We start from the raw sequence: 24268 nt of genomic DNA on the forward strand, positions 1-24268 counted from the left end.
TTTCATTTCTTCCCCATCCTCTTTTGCACCTGGTAAACCAGGAGAGGGCAGGTGGGAGTTGAGAAGAGATAAGACCTCACAGTATCCTTGGAATGGGAGCCAGATGCAGAACATGTGGGCAGTGTCTGCAGGGAGGTGAGACCTCCTTGCCCAATGGGGTGGGGAGTCCATTCTGGTGCTCCAGGCTGGACCCATCCCCCAGCCAGAACAGCTTCTTAGCCAGTGCTGGAGGGTGGAGGGTGTTGGCCGAGTGCGGAGTCCTGGACTGCAGTCTCCAGGTAAGAGGCCTCCTTAGGCAGCAGCAGGGCATAATAACTTGTGTTGGCATAGGTCATGAAGCTTAGGGGCTGACAGTGGGGTTGTGGTGATGGGGGGGAACTGGGAAATGGGAATGAGCAGCAAAGAGTTGTTGGTGGTAGCTGGAGGAACCATCTGGATGAAGCCCTGTTGACTGATCCCGAGTGCCTGTGAGCTGCATGCTGGGGAAGACCTAGTGGCAAAGAGCTCCCCTTCCCAATGGATGGCCTTAGACCAAGATAGTCAATTTTGGGTCAAGTTGTCTCCAGCCCCCAGCATGAAGCAAGCATGAATGTCTCATCCCTTAGGGATCGCTCTCACCCCAGGCCTTCTAGATCAGCCCAATTGTCTTCTCAGGGAGAATTTAAAGGACTCGTGTCACTTCCTGTGTCATTTGGCCCCACCTCCATTAGCCAGCTGCAGGGGCCTGGCCTCCAAGGTCCCTCTGTCCCTTTCTGTTTGGAGTATCTCTGTCTCCTTAGGAAAAAACCACAACTTGGACCCCAAGGGTGACAAATTTACTCAGGTTTGTAAGCAGGGCTTTCATTTTCCTCCCCAAGAGACTCCTCTGCTCCACTGTCTCTTCCTAGAAACACCTACTATGTGCCAGGCCCCATGCCACTGATGTAGAGCCGCCAGCTGCATGGCTCCCAGACTTGTCCTGATACCACACTGGGAGAGGTTGTATTTGCTTGCTTGCTGCACAGATAAGATAGGCTACAGTCTGCATGCAAGTTCCCAGGGGATTAACTGTCATTCCACCCCTTTATCTCCCACTCAGGAAGGCTCTGTGGAATGCCAGAGAGTGATGTCATTGCAGATAAAACATTGCATTCACTGATATTTATACTGAAAAGCAAACCAACTTACAACCTTCCCCAATTTAACTATTTACAGGAACAAATTACTGGCCACGCACTTCGCAGCTCTCTGAGACATGTGCCAACACTGCTTTCTTCCAGCTTCTCACAGAAGTCCATGAGGTGGATACTACTACATTATCACCCTCATCCCCAGAGGTGGCTCAGAAGGGGCCACATACCAGTAAACTGGGGGAGCAGGGATTGGAGCCCAGGTCCACATGGCTGAGCCTCCAACCAAGCCTGTACTGTCGCCGGCTCAGTCAGAAATGGGGCTGTGGGGGGACCAGAAATGAGGGACTGGGGTACCAGAGGTTGTGGTAAGGTGAGGTGATGCTCCTCATCTCCGACTACGAGAATACTCCCTCATAAGGCTGCTGTGAAGATTCCATCACGCCCATGTGGACAGGACTTTGCATAGTGAATGCCAGCACACAAAAGTTGACCAGAAAGGTTTGTGCAGATAATGCCCTGCTGAACGTGCTCCAGGAAGCTTCAGCTAGCTCTGTCTACTCCTAGGATAACATTTCCACGGCAATCACCAACAGGCTTTGAGAGGCACTCATGTCCCTCCTGGCTGCACCCATCAGTCCATTGCAGTGTGTGTTCAGCTCCTTCCTGGCCTCCACTGGCATCTTCAAGTTTCGTTTTCTGATTTGTTTATAGTTTTGTTTTTCTTGCTTTTAACATTTTGTCCCATCTGAGGTCACAGCTTCACCCCGGATTTGGCCCCTCTCATCTCTCCAGAAGCCTTGCTATTGGTAGGGAGGAAGAGCTCCTCTGGATGGCATCCCCTCTTCTGGTCATCTTCTAGCACCCTTTTCTTTTTGGCCATTTCCACTGGTGTTTCATGACACTCCTTTTGCAGGGCTGTTCTGGAAAAATCTCCTTCCAGTTCTCACCATGGCTCACTGCTTTATCACCTTTCCTGACACCTTATTTAAAATTGCACACTCCACCCTCAGCTAGCACCCCATTCCCCTCCCCTGTTTTCACTTATCACCACCTGACACCTTGTACGTTCTACTTATACCTGTCCCCACCCAGAGAATGTACACTGCACAGGGGCAGGCCTTTGTTGGTTTTGTTCATGTAGAGTAGTGGTTGGCATGGTGGAGGTGCTGGAGAATTCTGTGTTGAATGGAGGAGTGTTCATACCACTCTCTTGCTTCCGAGTTCCCTGGCTTGATAACAGAAGGCCCCTCCAGCCCAGTCTCAACAGCTGAGTCTGCCATGGGATCTGACATGGAACCCAGCTCATCTGACAATCCCCATGCCTCCCCACTGCTCATTCCCAAAAGGTAAAAACCCAAGAAATCTCAGTTGCTACAACTAGAAGAGTGGAGGTTAGGAAGGCAATGGGAGGCAGTGTGTGCGTGCTCTGGGCAATGGAAGATACAGTGAGGATTTAGGAGGAAAAAATGAGAAGAGGGCAGGAGGAAGAGGTAGGAGCCAATTTCGTTCATTTATTTGCTCTCAGTCTTGAAGTGGAAAATCACTATGAAGTGGAGGCAGAGTAGGTTTGGCCCACAGTGGCCAATGGAGAGGAGAGTTGTGGAAGGAGGCAGGGAAAAGAAGGAAGAAGAGGGCTCTGGTGTTCTGCCCCTTTGGCTCACCTGTGGGTAAGAAGCATAGGTCTGTGCAGACCATTCATATGCATGTAGGTGTGCGACCAGGTGTGTGAGAATTCACCGGATTAGGGCTCGGGGGGTGCAGGTGGAAGAGGATGAACCTGTGACTGTGTGAGGAGGCTGCCAGGAGTGTGTTTACCCAGGACTGAGGATAATAGGTACACAGAGGTGCTGGTCTGGCGTGCGTAGGCATTTGTGTGTGGAGAACAATATGTCCCATTCCTGCCTGTGCAGCTGAAGGAAGCCTTTGAGAACTTGGCAAAAGGCCCAAGAACAGTGGAACAGGGAAAGAGTTGGACAATAGAACCCCAGGGAGAGAACAGTGAAGGGCCTGGGATTAAATTTGTTGAAGAAAAGGCTAAAAGAGTAAATTAGTAACTGTCTCCTTGAAGAGAGGTGGGTTTTAATTCCAGTGGCCCAGGGAGGTAGATTAGAAGAAAATGCCCTGAAGTTGCATCCAGAGAAATTTAAGTTAGACAAGGAAAAATGCTCCTCTTGACTCTGAAGGTTATTAGCCTCTGGAATCTCTGAAGGGTCAGGAAGAATGTCTTCAATAAATAGGACAAAGCTCATCTCCTAGTGGAGGAAAACAGACAGGGCTGGCTGGGAATGCTCAGGTGCACCCTTGTTTTTTCATTCATCCATTCATTCAACAATCACTGAGGTTCTCTTTGATGTCAGGCCCTGTGAGAGTAGAGGTTACTGATGCTGTGTGGTCCTATAGGGAGATAAAACATGGATAGGAGCCGTGGTGACTCAAGGATCCGTGGTGTGTGCCTTTGGAGAAACGCACACGGGCTCTGGGAGGAGCTCTTGAATGCCCTGGCTGAATTCCTGAATGTCATGGGGAGCTAATAGCTATCTCAGGGACCATCTCCCTGGCTATGCCCAGGGGAGCAGAAGAGCCTGTTAGGGAACTTCTCTGGGAAAGGTACAGTCACTGGCTCTGTGGTCAGAGATCAAATTTCAGTCAGGGGAGCAAGGGGCTATTCCTTTTCTACCTGGGATAGGTGTGGTCAAAAGAGCTGAGTCAGGGTGAGAACCAGGGATAAGAAAGGATGAACAGATCAACGTGACTGAGGTTTGAGGTGGGTGGGGAGGGGTCCTACAAATCCCCTCTCAGACACAGAGGGTGTCACAACACTTCACCCCACTGTTTCAGGACCTGAAATTGGAACTGGTTTTCTATCAGAGCAAGAAAACGGTTCAGTGTGGGACTGAAGCATGGTGATGATAATGAGCTAGTATTAGTTCTAGGAGCTTTAGCTGTAATTTGGATTTGCCCTTTTTTTATTTCAAAAACTCTTTCTTCTCTGGATGAGGCATCTGCTGGGTCCTGGGGATCTGGCTGTTAACGTGACAAACATAGTCTTTGGTTTCCTGGGAGGTGCGAGAAAAGGAAGGAGTTAATTCCAATCCAACATAGTGTGTGGCATGTTAAGGGGGGTAGGTGCCAGTAGCACCCAGAAGAAGGGCCATGGACAATGAAGGTGTCCAGAGGATGATGAAGGGGAAGCACAAAGGGGACATCGGTGTTGGTGAGTGTCCTCCTCAGGGGAGTGGCCTGTTCATGGGCTGGAGGTGGCCACATGTGGAACTGGACTGTAGACCCGTGTTCAGAGGCACGAGGGGTGTGGTGCTGAGAGAATCAATCCGGATCATCAAAGGAGTTCAAAGTCAAATGAACAGTTTTGGATATTTCACTGAGGGGAAGAGAAGCCATTGAGGAATTTTGAGCAGGGGAATGAAGAGGTGGGAGTTGTGTTTTATTTTGAAAGTTTTGTAAGGCTTCAGGGTGGGGGGGTGGCTGAAGACCAGGGAAGTCTGTGACAAGCAGACTGCAGAGGTTTGCAGCGCAGGACAGTGGGGATGGAAAGAAAGGGTAAAGTTCAAAGTTACTGAGTGTTCTCTGAGTACAGAGCACGAAGGTAAGAGAGAGAGGGGTCAAGACAGACAGCTCTGGCTTCTGCAGTGGACCAAAGGGTGCTACCTGTACTTAGGTTCGGAGACCCAGGAGAAGGAGCAGATACGGCCACAAAATATTCATGTCTCTCATTTTACGGATGAGGACACTGAGGCTAACAGTAAAAATAACTTGCTGGACCCACCTAGGGGTGAACTGAGATTGAAATTTAAGCAACAGAAGACCAAACTGTTGCTCGTCCTGTCCCGGGGTTCCCCTGTGAGATGGCCAACCCCAGGGAAGGGTTCAGCCTGCAGATGGCTTGAGCTGCAGTTTTCCTGTCCCTGCACGCCACGGGCATGAGAGAGGAAGGGAGAGGTCAGGCTTGGCAGGAGGTGCAGGAAGTTCAGCTCTTGCAGTGGCCACCTCTCCAGTCCAGTGGAGAACTAAGGAGAGTGCCTGAGGCTCAGCCCCTGGATCCTGCTGCTTGGAGTTTCTGTTCTCAGGGCTCCCTGACCTTCTCAGACCTCCCTCAAACAGCCCCACTTTTACCTCCTGCAACAAAAGTTACTGCCACCACCAGTACAATACCCAAGAGGTGCACTTTCAAGGCACTTTCGTATCTATTAATCCCTGGGAGGCTTGTCACCTCCTGGTAAGGCTTTAATGTTTTCATACCTTTCAGCAAGAAGAGAAAAACCAAGCAAGACTGTAAGTGATTTTTCCTTCGCCCCAGGGTTCTTGAAAGCAGAAAGCATGCTTATGTGTCTTCCTGTGGCTCCCAGTTCTCAGTACAGACAGTCCCAGAGCTCAAAGTTCATGGTTTTGAATTGGTTCTGCATGTCCTAGATTTGAGATCTCTGGACTCCTGGCCACCCACTTGTTGTTGAAAATGTTGGAAGTCAAGCACCCCTGGAAACGGGATTGGCTCTAGATCCCAGGGGACACAGGATGCTGGGGTTACGTTGGAGCTTATGCTGTATCTTCTAACCCTGCCACAAGGAATCCCAACTTCTTGAAGTACATTCTCTTCTCACAGCAAAGTCCAGCCAGGCATGGTGGTGCACGCCTGTAATCCCAGCACTCGGGAGGCTGAGGCAGTAGGGGCAGTAGGATCACCATGAGTGAGTTCAAGGACTGTAAAATGAGACTCTATCTCCAAATAAAGCAAAGTCCTGAGACTGCCAGGATCACAGTCACCTGGGATGCTGGTTAAAATGCAGGTTCTGGTTAGACCTACTGGACCTACAGAGAGAACCTGGGATGGAGCTGGAGCTGGAGGATGTGGTATCTTGAATTTTCATTTCAAACAAACATCTCCCATCCATCCTTAGGCAATACCGTCCTAGGAGATTGGAGAGAAGTTTCTCCAACAAGAAAATTGAGGTCTAGGAGGGCCCTGGCCTGAGTGAGCAGGAACGGGAGTTGTTCCTACCCCCCATCCCTCTGCATTGTTTGTGGTGGGGTTGCTAGGGGAACCAGGCTGTGTAACTTCCTGGCTTTGGTGGTTTTCCCCTCCTTGGCTTTATCGCTGCATCCGGCACCGAGGCCAGGGGCTGTGTTGGTCACGTAGGAGGGACAGCTGTGCCAGGCCCGTGGAGGCATGTCAAGGACACCAGGGTAGGGCTGGCCCCTGGACCTGGGTGGGTAGGAGGGTGGAGACAGGCAAGGAGGCTGCAGATTCCCTACTGTCTTTCCTGCGGCCGGCCTGGGAGGAATCTGCTAAGAGGGGAAGTGGGGAAGGGTGCTGGAGACCAGTTTGGGCTGTCTCTGTCTTTACTGTGGTGTTTCAGCTTCTCCTTCCTGGCCCGAAACATCACTGGCCCTCTGGCCTGTGCCCTCTTCTCTTCCTCCTCTCTCTTCCCACTCTTCTCTATATCCAGGGCCTCCAGTTGCAAGCACCTCCCAGAAGCACCCCTTCTACTCCTAGTCCGGGGCTTACATCTACACCTACTCTTTGTCCTCGGTTCTAAATGTCTTCCTGCATTTCAGACTCTCAGCTGGGTGTCTCAGCCTGGAGCAGGAAGGAAAGTCTTTAAGAACAGGAAAGTGAAAGGAGTTTTGAAGACAGAGGGCAGTAAATAGAGTACAATAATTTGTACATGCAAGTATTTGTTTATGTTTTGAGCCCTACTTTGATTTAGAAAGAATTTAGGGCCGTTTGGAAAGCTCAGGTGACCTGGAAACAAGGAAACAGTGAAACAGCTTCCCAAGCATCTCTGCAGCTTAAGAGTTTCAGATGTGATTCCCAGTGCTGTCTATGCTATGCTACACCAAGGATAAAAACCACCAGCCCCCAAACTAAAAACCTCCCACGGTTGTGATACAGGGTATATGACACAGGACCTCCAAATAATGTAAGGGAACTGTTATAACTCCCAACCTGCTAGATATCTGACACGCCCGAGTTCGTGTTCTCTAATAATCAAAGAATGAATTATAGAAACAACGGAAGTTACAAGTGGGAAGAATTTCTTGAGAGAAAGATAGCTTCTGTCTAAGAGAGACAGAGGGGGACCTGGAAAGTGGGTTGCTCGCCCACCTCCTTCTCAAAGGTGTTTTATTGAGCAAAGCCTCGAAGTGAGGCAGGTACAAGGTGGGACAAAACTACAGTCAACTGGTAAGATTACAAGTATAGTCGCTTAGGTAATATTGATTAAACGGGGGTCAAATGGGGAAGCTAATTGAGCAGCAAGCATAAATGGACTGAACAAGGATTTCCCGGAAAGAATGGCCTGGTAAGGTTTTGGTCCCCACCCGAGGTGACTGATATTTAGAATATCCCTGGGGGAAGTACGGGGTGTAGTTGTTCTTCTTTTGAAGCCTGGCCTTTAGGGAATGAGCCTCAGGCTACAGTGGTCTTCTGTGCTGAGGGTGCAGCCTTGACTAGCTGCCTCGTCTTTGCTAACTAGCTTAGCTGTCTACAATAGCTGGGGGAAAGGAAGAAGGAAGGAATGGGACCCTGCGCAAGCTGATTTTTGAGCCTGGCTTTAATATTACCCCATCCTGTAGGTGAGGAAACCAGGCCCAGGCCAGGTTTCAGACCTTGCTAGGCTGGCTCCCAAATCACTCGCCACTTTCCCAGGAAACAGCAGAGTGAACTGCTTTCCAGGGGTCCCAGGTGGGATCGCGCCTAGAGGAAACTACTTCACTGTGGACCAAAGGGGTAGCCCTTAAAGGGAAGGGAAACGGAGGGAAGCCCAAGGGCAGGAGAGGGTCTCCATCCTGGGGAACTCTCAGGACTCGGTGGGAGAGTTCAGAGAAAACCTGAAAGGGAAAACAGTATTTTAGCCCCAGGCGTGGGACACATCCTCCTCCCAGGAATGTGGAAACACTAGCCCCTTCAAAACCCATGGCCCAGCTACTCTTATTCTACTTCCGGTCCTCTTTGGTTTTTTTTGTGTTTTTTTTTTGGTGCCGGGGATCGAACTCGGGATTTTAAAAAAAAATTTAATTGTATTCATTTATTTTTGGTACCGGGGATCGAACTCGGGACCTTGTGCTTGCAAGGCAGGCAGCAGAAACACTGAGCTAAATCCCCAGCCCCCTGTCCTCTTATTCCTCACCCAGCTTCAGTATCTTTGCTGAAGTGTTTGGAAGCACAAGTTCCTAAACTCACTTTCCTGGATTGGGGGGAAGAGGAGGGAAAGCTGGGAAGCAGTCTCCTCCATCAGTGCTCTTAGCTGGGAGACAAGCTTAAGTGAGGAGACAGATACTTCCTTCTACCCGATGGGCTCTGCCGAACTTGTCTCCCAGGCTCCTCCTCCTTAAATGTGCTGACACATCATAGAGTCAAACTTCCTGGTCTCCCACCTCAGCCAGCATGGGGAGCATGTCAGGGGGAGGGAGGTGGCTGACCCACAAAGGCTCCAAGGCCCAGTGAGGACGAGGGGCCAGTGTCACGGCCAAGTCCAGCCCAAGACTGCTGGGCTGTGCTCCAGCTCCTCCGCGCCCAGTTCCTCTGCTGCCTCCTGCCCCTGGTGGGCAATCCAGGCTTCCTTCTGAGACTTGTCTTGGTGCTGTGCCAGGGTGGGAAGGGCAGGCAGCTGGAGGTGGGGCTGGAATCTGGACCTGCCCTCTTCCGACATCTTTAGCTTCCTGCCCTTCTCCATTGTTCTCATCCCTTAGCTTGTTGGGCAGTGAGGATGGAATGAAGTGGGACAGAGCCCAGGAGGAGAGGGAAAAGATAGTTTGAGGATCCAGGCAGAAGGCAAAGGACTCCGATGATGCCCTAGCAGAAATGAGAGGAAGAAACTACGGACAACAGTGGCCAGGGAAGAGTGGGCAGAGCTTGGCTCTGGAAGGGTGGGAGGTGAGAACAGGGCATTTTCCCCGGCCTGGCCGGATGTGGCTGTGCTTTTGAGCCAAGTTTTGCTGAGAAGGGAAAAGCTGCCTCCCTACTTATCAGTCCTGGAACTTGCTTTGGTCAGGCCTGAAACTTATCCAGTTTGGAAGCTCCATTTGGGAAAAGCAGTCCAAAACTATAATACAAAATTAACTATGGGACTAAAAATTTAGAATAAAAAAGAACTCACAACAAATTATACACTTTAAAAAGTCTGGCAAACACAATAAACATCCTAAAATCTAGAAGAGTAGCATAAGATTTTTATACATGTAACCAAAACACTAAAAGTGTTTTTTTCTTGTTTGTTTGTTCTTCTTTTTTTTTTTTTGTGGTACCGGAGATCGAACTCAGGTCCTTACACTTGTGCAGCAGGCAGTGAAACCACTGAGCTAAATCCCCAGCCCTTGTCTTGTTTGTTTAGCCCTGCCTTTCTGGTTGCGTGTTTTTTTGTCTCTTCATATGACAGTGACTTTTATGACATTTTTAATAGAGAGAGAACAAAGATAATTTAGTTTTTCTTCTGATGTGGATTGAGCAACATTTTTATTATTATTGACAGATTGGAATGTTTCATTTCACAGTGTGTTGTGGGCACAATCATGTCAATTTTTATGACTGTTGTCAAATTTGTGAAAACCTGCACTAAATTTCCTTTTTATATGAGTTGTAGGGTTTTACAGCATTGTTGAGTAATTAATCTTTAATGTTGTTTGAATCGATGCCATTCATTAATCAGTTTGTCATAAGTCCTCATTTTAGTGGACTAATATGTTTCATGTACTCTCCATCAATTTTGAGGTTTTATGTTAAATCCACAAAAAATTGAATATTCTCCCAATGTGTTCATGTGATTTTCTTTTCCTTGTTAACTGAATTACCAAACAATCTAAATGCCCACTGATTCTATTCAAAATCTGTCTGTTTTTCTTATTGAATTACCTTTTTAGGTATAATCTGAAAATTGTGTTATAATTTACTTCTCAATTTCAAAATCATTTCTACTGATTTCATAACTTATCTTTATCAGTTTTGTTTCATGAACCATTCATTTATTAATTTATAGCACAACATTTATTGGTACATTTCAGGCAGACATAATGATAACACTCATCATAGGGAAACCATTGATTTTAAGTCAATTTTTTAAATGCATAAATTTAAAGGTGACAAAGGAAGAAAATATACTGTTGATATGTCTGAGTTAGAAATCTGTTAAACTTCACTTGTATTCTTGAAATTTTAAGAGACATTCCCAAATGTAGTTTAGAATGGCATATTCAAATTGTGTTAACTTTTTGAGGAATTTGTTTGCATTTTGTTTGATTTCTCTTTCAAGTATTTAAAAATATATTACAGAACCTTTAACATGTCCTTGTTTTGTTGTTTTTTACTTTTTTGTATTGGGGATTGAACTCAGGTCCTTGCACTTGCGCAGCAGGTGGCGAAACCACTGAGCTAAATCCCTGGCCCAACACGTCCTAGTTATGTTGAACAGTGTGGTGGGGATATGTATTAATCAGCTTTTCATCACTGTGACAAAATACCTGAGAAAACAACTTAAAGGGAGCAAAGATTTATTTTGGCTCAGGCTTTCAGTTCATGATCAGCGGGCTCTTTTATTTTAGGCCTATGACAGTGCAGAGCATCATGGCAGTAGGGCATAGTAGAGCAAAACTGCTCACTTCATGGCAGCCAGGAAGCAGAGAGAGAAAGAGTCACAGAGAGGAAGGGACCAGGAACCAGATAGTTTCCAGGGTCACATCCTCATTATTTACTCCCTTCTACTGGGGCACATTGCCTGTTTCCATCACCCTTCCATAATGCCATCAAATTATGATCTCATCAGTGGATCATCCACAGATAAAGTTGGAGCTCTCAAGATCTAATTACTTCCCCAATGCCCATCAGCTCTGAACTTCTGTCTTAGGGATCAAGAGCTCAACACGTGAGGCTTGAGGGACATATCACATCTGAACCATGACAACTGACTTCTCCAGTGCTCAAATGTTCACTGCTTATGCCCATAATTTGTGGAAAAAGACTTTGCAGGTATGATTAAGTTAAGGATCCTGAGATGAGGAGATGATCTTGGATTTTCCACATGGCCTGAACTTAATCACTGGAGTCCTGATAGTCAGAGAACCTTTCCCAGCCGAGGGAAATGTGACACTGCAGGATGGTCAGAAACAGGCACTGATGCTGCCTTCACGGGGGACAGAAGGGGCCATTAACCAAGGAATATGGTACTTTCAGAAGCAGGAGAGCCTCCAGAAGGACCGAACGCTCCTTGATTTTAGCCCAGTGAGACCTGTGTCAAACTCTAGATCTCTACTAAATTGGTGTTGTTTTAAGCTACTAGATTTGTAGAAATTTGTTGAGGCAGCAGTAGAAAACTAATACATAAAATCTGAATACTTTACAAATGGAAAGCCCATCTCATTATATTTAGAAAAACTCAAGTAGGCATGTGTATTTAAGCTATTATACCTGGGACTGTAATGCAAAAAGCAAATATTGCAGTGTTGGCAAAACGGAAGTAGTCAACCAGCTGAGGTGTTCAGGAGGCCGCTTCTTCTCTGATGAGGTGTATAATTATGTATGCTGTGTTACGGTGTCTTCTTGGACAGAGAGGACTTCAGTTTTGACTAGTCATTCATAAGAACAGGATCCTCCCAATTTTACATCACTGGTGGTTAGAAGAATTGTTTTCACAGACTGGCTTCTGACTTTGCCCATTTCACACCTTGGTTTTCTGCTCCTTCGTGGAGTGAGCATCATAGCACATAATCACACGATGAACAGGACCAGTGCTCTGCTGCCTGGACATGCAGTGAAGTGACGAGGTGGACTGGTGAAAGGAATGTTCCAGGAAGACTTTCCTCCACCAGGACAGCAGGCAGTGACTTAACCATACATGCAAGTGATGGAAACCACACAAACACGTTTCACTAAATCCAAAATAAATGTTTCCTTACATCAACTTGCTTTTGCAAAGTTATATAAGCACACGGCTAAAGAACTCATATTGTTCAGGGCCCTGCCAAGAGCCTTGGAGAGGCCCCACCAGACAGGAGGCCTGGAAGTAAGCACTGAGAGCTTTGTGGAAAGCCTCTGAGTCTGGACAGTTCTCCCAGGGGCTTCAGTGTCCTCTTTGGCAGTGGGGATAACTACCTGATGAAATGTGCCTGAGAACTGGGTAAAACACCTTCGGGAAGCATCTGATCCGCACTTCGTGGTTACAGGTCTTCCCTTTGCTCTGGGCTGCAGGGAAGAGGTTATGATGCCAAGCCCAGGGGAAGAGGAAAGTGCCAGGAATGAAGAGCTTCTGGCCTCACTCCCAACCCACCCAAAGACTGCTCCCTCCCTTCCCTCCGCTCCTGCTGTGGGGCTCTCCAGGGAAGGGAGTGCAACATCACAGACAGGAGGCAAGGGCAGGGAATTCTAGGGCAGGAGTGTGGAGCCTGCTGAAGTAAGTTCTTCCGAAGCAGTAGCTGGTGATCGTCTCACTTCCTCCACCTCCACCCCCGCACTGTTAACAGCCCTCAATTCCCTCTCTCTCTCTAGTTTTTTTTTTTCTCTCTTGTTTTTTGAGATAGGGTCTAGCTATGTAGCCCAGGCTGGCCTCAAACTGGTGGCAATCATCCTGCCTCAGCCTCCCCAGTGCTGGGATTACAGGTGTGCACCACTACACCCTGGCTCCTCCAGGTTTTTAAATTGGAGTAACTTTCAGAGACTGCTTTTGCTAGGAACACAGCTCAGTGTCAGACAGCATGTCTACCCAGGCCCTGGGGTCAATGGAGTTTGGAGAAAGGTTGGGGAGTGGGAGGTAGACGCAGACACAGAGTCAGGGAGAACTCAGCGGATCCACACCAAAGAAGAATGTCCTGTCCTGAGGAGGCGTGAGGGTTCCTTCGTGAGGCTAGGAGTAAACAGACTCTCCAGGCCAGCTCACTTCTGTTCTTGCAGGTTGGGAGGAAAATCATAACTCCTGAAAAACATACAAACTCGTAAGTGTTAAAAGGCAAGTTCTCCAAAGCCAGCTCCACAGATTTCGATTTCAGATGGTCTAAGGTACGGCTTACAGTCTTTACTTTACTTTTTTTTTTTTTTTTGGCAGTACTGGGAATCAAACTCAGGACCTTGCACTTGCAAGGCAGGCGCGGTGCCACTGAACTAAATCCCCGGCCCATACTTTACTTTTATTTTATTGCTTCATCTTTTTAGTATTTATCTTTTATTATTTCATCTTGGCTCTCCCAGAGCTCAGAGCAGGAAGTCCTAGGCACACCTTTAAAGAACTACTTCTGAAACTGAGTACACATCCCCAAGCCAGGAAGTTTTCTTAGGTCTAACCGGATTCCCTCCAGTAGTGAAATTTGTTCTAAGGCGTTGCTTCTTTGCAATTGAATACTCCGGGATTCGGTGTGGCTCCTCCTGCGTCCAGGGGCATCGGTAACCATAGTAATCTGGGGTAGGGGTGGCCTTTGGGGAAAACCGTGATCCCGGCTGGGCCGGGATCTTGGAGCCGCTGGCTGTTAGGTCGTTCTGGGCTCAAGGTTAGCCCTTTAGGTTTGTGTCCTGACTCAAGAGTTCAACCGAAGTCAAAGTGAAGAGCAGGGCGTGTCTGCGCAGGTCCAGGATTTCAGTGCGGGGGTTCCTACTCGAGCCTCTACAGGTTAGGCTGCAGAGCTGGCCGCTTACCTGAAGGATCAGCCCCCGAGACAGCCCGCGAGACCTGGGGAGGGCGGGGCGGGGCCGGAAACCCGGGCGATGGCTGCCATGGTAACGCGTCAACACCCGGGGCCCTGCGGCGGTGCGGGTGACCAAGGCGTCGAGATGGTGAGGCCCCGGGCAACCTTGGCTCAGTGTCGTGAACGGGGGCGGATTTCCGAGGGGGTGAAGTGGTGGCTGAAGGGAGGGCAGAAGTTGCATCTTCGGTCCGGAAGGCCTGAGGTGGGGAGCACAGCCCTAGAAGAAGCAAAGGGCGTCCAGAGGGGTGTTCAAAAGAGGAATGCGGTGTGGAGTCCACAGGGATCGGCAGTGTGGAGTGAGGCGGACACCGGGACGGGCGTCTCAGCCTCTCCCATCTCTTCGGTCTGGGCCTCCGTGGACTGGGGATTGCAGGATGGGATGTGTTGCAGAACACTGGTGCAGAGGACGGGTCGTGGGTTATTGTACCCGTTCCGGTATTAAGTTGCAGGGGGACCATGTGTCTCATGTCCCCGCGCCTGTTTTCTCTCCTGTTGCAGGGCTTTGGATCGCTTAGTGGGTGGGTACTCAACAAACAATTGTGAAAGCATAAGTTCATAAATGCATGAAGGAGGTGGGTCCCAGGTTTGCAAGGGCCTGAAGAGAGACTGCTTGGTACAGGGCTGGCAGGCCTGGAGTTCCCTGGGTAGGGGACTGGAAAGGCCATCAAATTAGAAAAGGCCAGCAGGGCCTGGGAAGAGTTCTGCGGGGTTACCTGGACTGAGTGTATTGGGCCCTGAGGGGTGCAGTGGGAAGGTGGGTAGATGGTGGAGCCTGTGGTTATAGGAATTAACTGGAGAAGGTCTGGCAAATCAGGTGGCAAAGGTGGCTCTTGGGTGTACTTTTGGACACTTTTAAGGCTCAGAGGCTGCATTGCTTTTCTGGGACTTAATGGGTTTACAAAGAACTTTTTTTAGTTAAATACATCTCCAACAAAGAGCAGGTCCCAACTTTTGAGGACTCCCTGAAGTGTAGCAGTGAGGGGCCCCTTCTGGTTATGCATTGTATTTGATTCTGCATCTACTCTCCTTCAGCACCGTGGGATGCATATGCATGTGAGGGTCTAGTATCACACCTGACATCTAAGGGCATGTTGTAAATGTTAGCTTTTCTCCTGTTTACAGTTTTCTATTTCTAAGCCCTCATGAATCAGTAAGTTCCAATTGGATTAGACTTTTGGGCTGCAGAAGACCCAAATCAGGAATTCCTCACCCTAGGGCCATTCAGAGCAGGGGTTTGGACAGCTGACTGAGTCCTCGTGAAGTCCCTTGGGCAGAATTGGGCATATGGATACTTTGGAGAAGCAGTGGGTCCCAGTGATCACTGGCAGGTTGTGTGTGTGTGTGGGTGAGTGTGTGTGTACCTATTAGTGCTACTCACTGGCTATTAAGGGCATGAAAGGGTAAGAAGAGGTGATGATGAGGCTCACAATTCAGGAGGCTTCCAGGACTCTTACAAAATAAAAAGGATGAATAGCTGAGGGCCGGAGATTTAGCTCAGTGGTTCCGGCACCTGCCTTGAAAGCGCAAGGTCCGGAGTTCCATCCCTGGTAGGAAAAAAAAAAAAAAAAAAGACATAGCTGAAGAGGGACAGGAACTTCAGTACTGACTAGGATGTCAGGTTCAGGTGGCATCCTGCAGATGGCAGCCTGGTCCATTTGAAAAAAAAAGGATAATTTCTCGCTCAGAGAAAAAGGAAAGGGGCCGGGTGTATGGCTACCCTCATCTTTTTAGTAATTAAAGTCCACAGAAAGGGAAGTAGAACAAGGCCAAGAGTTTGACGCCTGAATTTGCCAGCTTACTGTGATTCTATGTGTACAAGAGGAACTAGATCTGAGGGTGGGGAGGACACCTAGGAAAGGACATACCTTTGTTTTTGCTCAGTTGACAGGTGTTGCAGTTACGTCAGGGAAACTCCACACTGATCTATTCCAGTCCTGCTCCAGCTTTGTCTTGCTGGGTTTGAGCTAAACATCCTGGCATATGTGATGCTGTTGTTTTTATGGGCTATACTCTCTTGCAGGCCCCCTGTTATGCTTTGCTTTCAACTAAAAATATTTTTTATTATTCTTCCTGGTCATAAAAAGTTACCTACCCTTAGGGGGCTGGAGATTTAGCTCAGTGGTTCCGCTGCCTGCCTTGCAAGCGCAAGGTCCTGAGTTCAATACCCGGTACCAAAAAAAAAAGTTACCTACCCATGGCAAAAAATTACTCAATACGAGAAACATCTTAAGATGCTAAAGCTTGCCTAAAAGTACTGTTAAATGTTTTTGTGAAGATTCTTTCTATGCCACAACCATTTTCACAGGAATGTTTATATCTTTCTTAGAATTTATTTTATTTTCTTTTATTCCTTTTGCATGACTGGGGACTGAACCCCGGGGCTTTGCAATGAGCAACACTTCTGAACCCTTTATTTATTTATTTATTTATTTATTCATTCATTTTTTTTTTTTTGGTACCAGGGATCGAACTTGGGACATTGCGCTTGCAAGGCAGGTGATGGAACCACTCAGCTAAATCCCCTGCAACCTTTATTTATTTTTTATTTTGAGATAGGGTCTTGCTAAGTTGCCAAGTTGCCCAAGCTAGGTTCACACTTGTGATTCTCCTGGCTCAGCCTCCCAGAATGCTGGGATTACAGGTGTATGCAACCATATCCCATTTAGAATATATTTTCTTTCGGTCATTATCTTCATCTACTTGACCAGATAGTCTTTCTGTAGTGGAATCTCTCTTAGGGTCCCCAACTCTGGTCAGATTCTTGTTCTCCTGGAATGAGGTAGTATATGAAGAGAGAGGCAAGGATTGGGGGTATAGCTCAGTGGCAAAGCACTTGCCTAGCGTGCAGGAGGCCCTGGATTCAATTATCAGTACTATGTGTGGGGTGTGTGCATGTGTGGAGGGGTGGGATTGGCTTAGTCACCACGATGAATACATCAAAGCAAATTGGCATCTATCTGTCCCCAATCTGGATCTTCCCCCAACCCCCACCTCCTCAGCTACTGGGAGCTGGGGAGAGCTGCCTTCCTTTCAGGAGCTACCTCTCTCCAAGCAAGATTAGGTGAGCTTCTCACTAGCCAGTGCTCAGCTTCTTGGCAATACTTATTTGGTCACGCAAGAAATAAAACTCCCATATAAAAGAGCCTCTTGGCTACTGCTTTTGGTCCAGAAGGATCCAACTTTCCATTACTGCTTGGTGCTTCACTTTTGTCCAGTACATTTACACGGTGACCTCTCTAATCCTTTTTGTTACTCTTGGCAAAGTTGGTTATTGTAACCCTAGGGTGAGGCTTGTGGCTTCAAAGTCAGCAGTTCCCAAGTGAGGTTTCTTAGACACCCAGCCCTAGAGCTCAGAGCTTCCCTCTGTCCTGCCACTGGGCCACTTTTCTGTGGTCATCTGTTTTCCTTCCTCTGTTCCGACTTCAAGGCTCGGGCAGTCGATTATTTCCTGTGGTGAACTCCTCCTGACCTGGTGGCTACCAAGGGCACAGGGGAGAGAAGATGCAGCTTCAGCCCCAGGATCCTGCAGTGTTGCGGACACCTGCACACAAGGAAAACCCCGTAGGAGCCCTTGAAAAGAAACAGGGAAATAAATGCAAAACAGTAATAATACTTTCCATCTGTACTCCAAAGCCCTTTACCGTGCTTATTATCCACATTGCAGACCACATACATGCGCTGGAAAATGTGGAATAGTGGAGTGACTTGGAGTTGGGCTGCTGTGTCCCCTCAGTCTAGACTGTTGTCCTTGAGAGGTCATCTTGCTCAGTCTCCTTCGTTGCTCTTCATCACATGCCTGTTGGGTTCCTACTATGTGCTGGGCACTGAGTCTTTTTTTTTTTTTAGTTACACATAGAATGCACACCATCCGTCATGCTCCAAAGCCTCCCACCTTTTCTGGTTGTTCCCAATGCTTAGCCTCAATGCCACCTACTGCAGTTTCTGTTCATTTCCTCTTTTTCTATTTTTGGTGGAATGGGGAGCAGTTGCTCACCACCCATCACATAATAACCCTTCAGAGGCTGTTATTAGGCATCCTCAGAGCTGCTATATTTACCTTTTAATAAATCCAAGCTTTTCTGCTTTGCTGTACTGGGGCTGACGGAGGATGTAAAGGGAGGCTCCCTGTTGTAAGCCTTTTGCTGGCTATGTTGGGCAGCGAGGGAGAGGGACGCACAGCAGTGCTTATTGTTGAGAACACAGCCAGCCGGAGAATAATTGTCCAATTTAGTGTGAAAACCTGATACAGGTGGAACAGGTGCTGCAGAGGTCTGGTTGGTAATGGCAGATCGGAGAGCTTTCAAGACACTGTCCAGCGTTTAGTGACCTGGAATGCACAGTCCATTTCTGTTTACCCTGTGCGCTTGATGGCTGCTGATTCCCAGGCACTGAGGGACCCAATGTGCCCAGCCCGTTCCCCCAAGGTAGCTCAGCTTACAGACCTGGGGAGGGGTGGCATGAGCTCCTGTAAAGTGAGGTTTGAATCAGCTTTACATTAAGCCTGGCGTTGTCCAAAAGTCTTTGCAGAAACTGCTCCCTAGCCATAGACTTTTTTATCCTTGGGGCTAAGCTGAAGTTGGACTGACCTTTGGGAATGGAGGTAGTATTACTTGGGTTCTTGGTAATAAACAACAGAACCAGACTTGAGTTCACATAGAAGGGAATGGATTGAGAGGATTTTTGAAAGCTCACAGATTTTACACCAACTAGGCTTGGGACATATGAACAAAGGGAGGCTCTGCACTGGAAACAAGACCAAAGTCAAAGCCAAGAATGGATTTGGTCAGGCTCTTTGATGCATGGTTGTCCCTCAACCTTGCCAGCTTCAGATGCATGGTTACCTCATGCATCACTGTTGCCGCAGATGCTGGCTAGGACCCGAAGGTTTTCCTTGTTCTGCTTCTTGTAGCACTAGTTCTCTAGTCACTGTCAGGTTGCAGTGATTATATTGGCTCAGTTTGGGTCCCTTGCCCAAGTGGGAAGGCAAGACCTGATATTTTCAGCTTCTGTTATTGAAGATGAGCCCCACCACCTATAACAATTAGATGGAGGAATTTGCCAAACATTAACAGTTTCTGGGGGTTAAATGACTAATATACACTAAAGGAGTGCTGTGAGGAAAAGAGCTACATAGTGGATTTTAGGAACTTATTAATTGTGTGCCTGATTGTAGCTGGTAATCATTCAGAGGCTACAGTTTATTAAGTCTCACCTACATGCTGCACAGTGGGCAAGGTGCTTCTACATCCTTCCTATCCTCTGGTCCCCACTACGACTTTGTTAGTTAGACTGCAAGACCTGAAGGAGTATGTCATTTGTGAAGGGGTCCTGGAGCTCGGGCTGAGAGGTGCCAAGGAGGACAGTATACATTCCTGGGGAGGTGAAGTGTTGTGCCTCCCCCTGCCATTCCCATTTCCTTTATTCTTCCTTCCATACTGCATGACCAGCTTGGCCTTCCTCAGCTTCTAGGACTACAGAAATGCTTCTTTTTGCAGGGTTTATACGCTTCACCCCTCCAAGGGACTCTCCTGTTTCTATAGGGATACTGTCCACTTGTTGCTTTTTGTCCCTGTGTTTCAGGGCTTACACAGGTCTTTCCCGAAGTGGCTTTCCCACATGCCTACCTGCCTGGCCCCAGCACGGGCTGAAGAAGTGTTTGCTGCCTGGGATCTGGGTACCACTCCATATTGATGACCTCTGTAGTGATAATGATTTTCTGCTTCTTCTTGCAGCCCCTAAGCGCAAAAGGTATCCTGAGCACCTCTTCTACTGCTTCCAATAGATCACGAAATAGAACTCGATATCGGACCAAAGCCATGAACTCTGAGGTAGATGAGAGCCTCTTTGGAGGTGTCAAGGTAACCTTTAGCAAGCCCCTCCAAGTACTTCTCGCCTGAGGCAGAGTCCAGACCATTGTAAATCAAGACAAAGCTTGTACTGGCCAAGTCACTATGCTCACTCTTGTAGGTCAAGGCTCAGATGGAGATAAAGGGGGAATTCTGAGGCCTCTGGCCAGGGTGAACAGGGCGTCTGGCTTCCTATTCCTCTGAAGTCCTCAGTCTTCACAGCATTTAAACTCTGGTGTGATGTTGAAGGGAGGTCCAGCTGCACAGAGCTGGACATGTGCTCAGGGAAAGCCAGGGATGAAAGCATCTGAGGTCCAGCAGGCCCAGCTGCCAGACACAGCCACCTCGAGAGAAGAGCATCACACACGGTGCAGATGACCTCCTGTCCCACTAGCTCAACTGAAACAATGACTTAGGTTTGGGAAACAAGCCGGCCTTTGTTTGCAGGTCTCATTCGGACTAAGAGGCTAACACTCCTTTTAAAATTGTTTTTTTAGTCAATGATTACAGTCCTTGTGGGGAGTTGATAAATGTACATAACACATCTTAATTCTTTTTCTGTCCTTCTCCCTTTCCTCCCTTCTCCCTCCCTCCATCTCTTGGTGCTCTTTCCATTTATAAAAATTTATCCTATTATCTATCTTTTATTTTGCTCTTCAATTTATTCTTAGGGTTTCTCATATCAGAGAAATCTTGTACTCTTTAAGCATGTATATTCGATTTATTTCACTTAAACTTATGATCTCAGAGTGTGTCCATTTTTCTACAAATGGCTGAAGTTTATTCGTATAGCAGAGTAGTACTCCTCTGTGTAGAAATCCCCTATTTTCTTTATCTGTTCATCTGTTGATGGATATATAGACAACTTCTTTAGTCAGGAAAAGGAGAACCCAAGAGTTGCTTTGAGAACTTTGGGTACACATGAAGTTCAGGAGGTGAGAAAGAAGAGAAAGAGGTAGGAGAAGAGAACGAGACATGGAGAGCAAGGCAGTGAGAGAGTGAGGAAGAGAAGAGAGGGGAAGAAAGATCGCAGTACCCCTGGCAGCAGGTAGGTTGGGGAGCAGATAACTCATTCTGTCCCTGCTTGTCACTCCTCATTGTGAGTGGAAGAGGATCTTCCAGGGGGTTGAAGGCAGTCATCTTTTTTTTTTTTTTTTGGTACTGGGATCGAACTTGGGTCCTTGCGCTTGCGAGGCAGGCGATGGAACCACTGGGCTAAATCCCCGGCCCAAAGGCAGGCATCTTTTAAAGATTCCCATTCTGCTGCAGTTTTCCTAGTGAGAAGGGGAAAATCAAATGAATGCAATTGCATTTTACAGACAGTTTTTTGGGTAGGGGGCCCACTTGGAGTTTTCTAGTCAGCTCGAAGAGGTTTGGAAATCCAGGAGTGTGCCAGGAGACTGACGAAAGGGCATCAGGAAAATGGTATTCCATCCAGTTTTCTTTGGCTTCCTGTGTGGGTGAGTCTGGAAGTTCTTCAGCAGGCAGTAGGGGGCAGAAGTGGCCTGTGGCGTGCCGGAGTGGTGCCTGCCTGGAGGTGGAGATGGGCAGCAGGTGGCAGCAGCACTCAGAGGACAGAGGGCCAAGGGAAGGCCTCAGGTAGGCAAGGCCACACCCCTGCCTCCAGCCAGAGTCCCAGGGGTTGCAAGGACGCAGGAAGTCTGTCCTGTGTTCAGACAGACTCTGAAATAAGTGATTGCATTTCTTATTATCTAAATTCTGCATGACCAGAAAATTAAAAAAAAAAAAAATCACACATGTAATATGTATTCATCGTGCTGAATTCTAACTCACTAACTCCTCACCACCTTTTGCTCAATTTTTTTTTTTCCTGGTGTCAGGGATCAAACTCAGGACCTTGTGCCTTTGAGGCAGGCACAGTGCCACTGAGCTACATCCCCACCCAGCCCACTTCTCACCACCTTTTAAGGACAGATAACCTGGAAGTCATTTAGCTGTGTCTAACTCCCTCAATATGGCTTTTAAAATTTATCATTGGTAAGGATTAAAAACCAAAATATAGATTATATTAACAAATTGTATTGCTTCAAACCCACAATGTGGTCCAAGGGAGATAATTATTCCTTCTTTGAGAAAGGCAAAGCCTTCATGGAGAGATGAGGACCTGAAACCTAAGGTCTACTTTTCACTCCTGATAATTTTTAATGTAGAGAGAGACACACACTGGCACCCTCCTGTCTCCTCTCCTCCTGTCCCCTCTCCTCCAACTGTCTGTGCCATGCTGCGAAGAATACCTGCAGGAGAATAAGAGGCCTTGTCCTTAAAAGAGCGGGTCAGGACAGAGCACCTCCACTATGTTCCAACTGAGAGGTCCAGTGGCTTCCCAGCACTGGCTGCTCGCGGTCCTCCACACTCTGGGCTCTGCCAGCTTTCCCTTTGCTGGGTGGGCTGCAAGCCCAGGGAGGGGAGGGTACACCTGAAGTTAAGACTGGCCAGCAAGAACTGGGTGACTGGACTTTAAGCTATCCTTTCTACCTCATAGCCCCCAGCCCAGGGCCAGAGCGACAGCCCCATTGTGCTGCTGCGACATAAGCAGACCATCCGGAAAACTCTCACTGCCCTGGGCCCGGACCACAAGCCAGAGACCATCCAGCTCATCACCAGGGACATGGTTCGAGAACTCATGTGAGTCTGCAGGGTTGCAGGCCCAGGCCTCCTTCACTTGGCCTGCACTTCCTCTGAGGGCCTTTGTGGGAAGCTGGGGACGCTTGTTTGCTTTCATTCTGTTGGCCCAGTTGCTGTTTCTTTCCTAGTCAGTCCCCCCTTTTTGTCTCATGGTTCTTTCTTGTGCACCCTGGGCTCTCTCACTTCTCCCTTTGTCTGTGTTATTGCCATTGTCCTTCACTTCCGGCTTCTTTCTTCTCCCCATCTTCTGGCTGTCTGTGGGATCTGAGGGACTGACAGAGGGGAGTCCTCAGTGGGTCCTGGCCAAGCTCCTATTAGTGCAGTTGGTGAAGGGAAGCAATCTAGATGAGTCACTTCCTTTCGGCTGCATCAAGAATCCCAAGCAAAGGGAAACTGACCCAGTGCCTAATTGGCCTTACACTCTGAGGCTATGAGAGGAAATTCACAGAGGCTCCCGGGTCCCTTCAAAACTAGCTCAGCCTTGTTTCCTGATTGCATGGACCCCAGAGGGCTTGAGGCCAAGCTCAGCAAAGTATAAGGCATCCCACACCGCTTGGAAGTTTACTCTTACGTTAGTGCTCCCCTCTCTGTAACAGTTCTTCCCACTCTTGCTCCATCAGCTAAAAATGCAGATCCCCAGATAATGCTGCCTGGGCATCAGCTGGGGAGGTTGGCTGGTACATAGTGCAGGAGCTGGCCTTGGCTGTAGCTTCCTGTTGAGCTCAGTCAGGCCAGATGTGGTCAGCAGCCATGGAGCCAGGCTTGGGGGCTGAGAATGGCTCCTTCTTGGAGTAGGCTTCTTCTGTAGATGCTTTGGACCCAAGAGCTGGTTGTTTTTCAGACCGAGGGTCTTAGATTCAGATCTCTTCAGGTCACTACAAATTCTAGGCTGTTTTGTGCCATACCACCTCATAAACCACAGTTATCCTGTCTGAGGCCCAAGTCCACTCACTGGTTCTGTCTACCTATGGACAACCCCTCCCCCATCACACTAGTTTTATTAGGTGAGGTTTCACTTCCTGTCTCAGACCATCTGCGTCTTATTGCTATGCACTTGTTAAACTGCCTCACCCAGAAGCAGCTTTATTCCCACCCCCTGACTGCTCCCTCCCCCATCTTTAATGAGTGTCATTTGTTTGTAATCATTATAATTACCTATAGATTTGTTGAATGCGTTGGGCAGCTACCAGGAGAGGTCTACAGACGTGTCTCCAGCAATTGTTGATCAGAGATTTTAATTAGTATTTAGGGTTCAAAGCTTCTCTCTAGCTGGACAGACAGGGATGTTTAGATTTCTCACTAGCATCCATTTCAACCTTGTCTGGCATCCTCTTGTCTTTTTTTTTTTAATGTCACCAGGAATAATCTATTTTTAAAGTTTGATTCAACAAATTTGCTTAAAGGGCTCACTCAGTGCTGTGCCAGAGACTGCAGCTGTATAGTTAGACAGAGTCTGTACCCTGAAGGAGCTCGTAAAGGAAGCAGAGCCTGCACCATCCGTCTTGATGCGGGCACCGTCTGCCATGATGGGGTCAGGGGAGGAGGTGGTCGGTGGGGCCTGGTGGCAGGGTGGCCACCAGGAACACAGAGGAGGGTCATGGAGAGCTGCCCAGAGAAGGTAGCATATGGGCTGGACTTTAGAGAACAAGAATTTACCCAGCCCCCCATCCCCGTTTTTTTTGCAGTAAGGGGATTGAAGCCAGGCTTTCTTGCTGAGCTACATTCCCCATCCTTTTTTAATTTTTTGAGACAGGGTCTCCCCTAAGTCACTACACTGGCCCAGCTGGGCTTGACTTGTGATCCTCTTGCTTCAGCTTCCCAGAGTGGTGGGATTATAGGCCTGTGCTACCACCCCCAACTAAAATGTCTTTCCAACCTGCAGTATTACTTGATTTTCACTCAGCACCCCCACCGCCATGCAGTTGCAGCCCTCTCCTTCCTGGCTGAGTCCACACAGGAGGGTTGGCATGGTGTGGGGAACCCCAG

General features: G+C 48.1%; 1 protein-coding gene across 13 annotated transcripts in view; it reads left to right on the forward strand.

Annotated features, from left to right (window-relative positions):
* The first annotated feature begins 22 nt into the window (after positions 1 to 22).
* Cfap45 (cilia and flagella associated protein 45) overlaps positions 23 to 24268 on the forward strand; it is a 41477-nt gene continuing 17231 nt past the window's right edge. Inside the window, exons 1-3 of one of the 13 annotated variants that reach the window (XM_021239555.2) lie at positions 23 to 6311; positions 19523 to 19648; positions 22140 to 22282. In XM_021239555.2, coding sequence (XP_021095214.2) covers positions 19607 to 19648; positions 22140 to 22282 — 185 coding nt within the window. In that variant the 5' untranslated portion in view covers positions 23 to 6311; positions 19523 to 19606. The other 12 variants (XM_087190960.1, XM_087190956.1, XM_087190957.1 and 9 more) reach the window with 12 other exon arrangements.

Source organism: Heterocephalus glaber, unplaced genomic scaffold, assembly GCF_053883595.1.
Source record: "Heterocephalus glaber isolate CG9 unplaced genomic scaffold, H.glaber_assembly_v1.0 deba00001561, whole genome shotgun sequence".
In the NCBI taxonomy this organism is placed as follows: Eukaryota; Metazoa; Chordata; class Mammalia; order Rodentia; family Bathyergidae; genus Heterocephalus; species Heterocephalus glaber.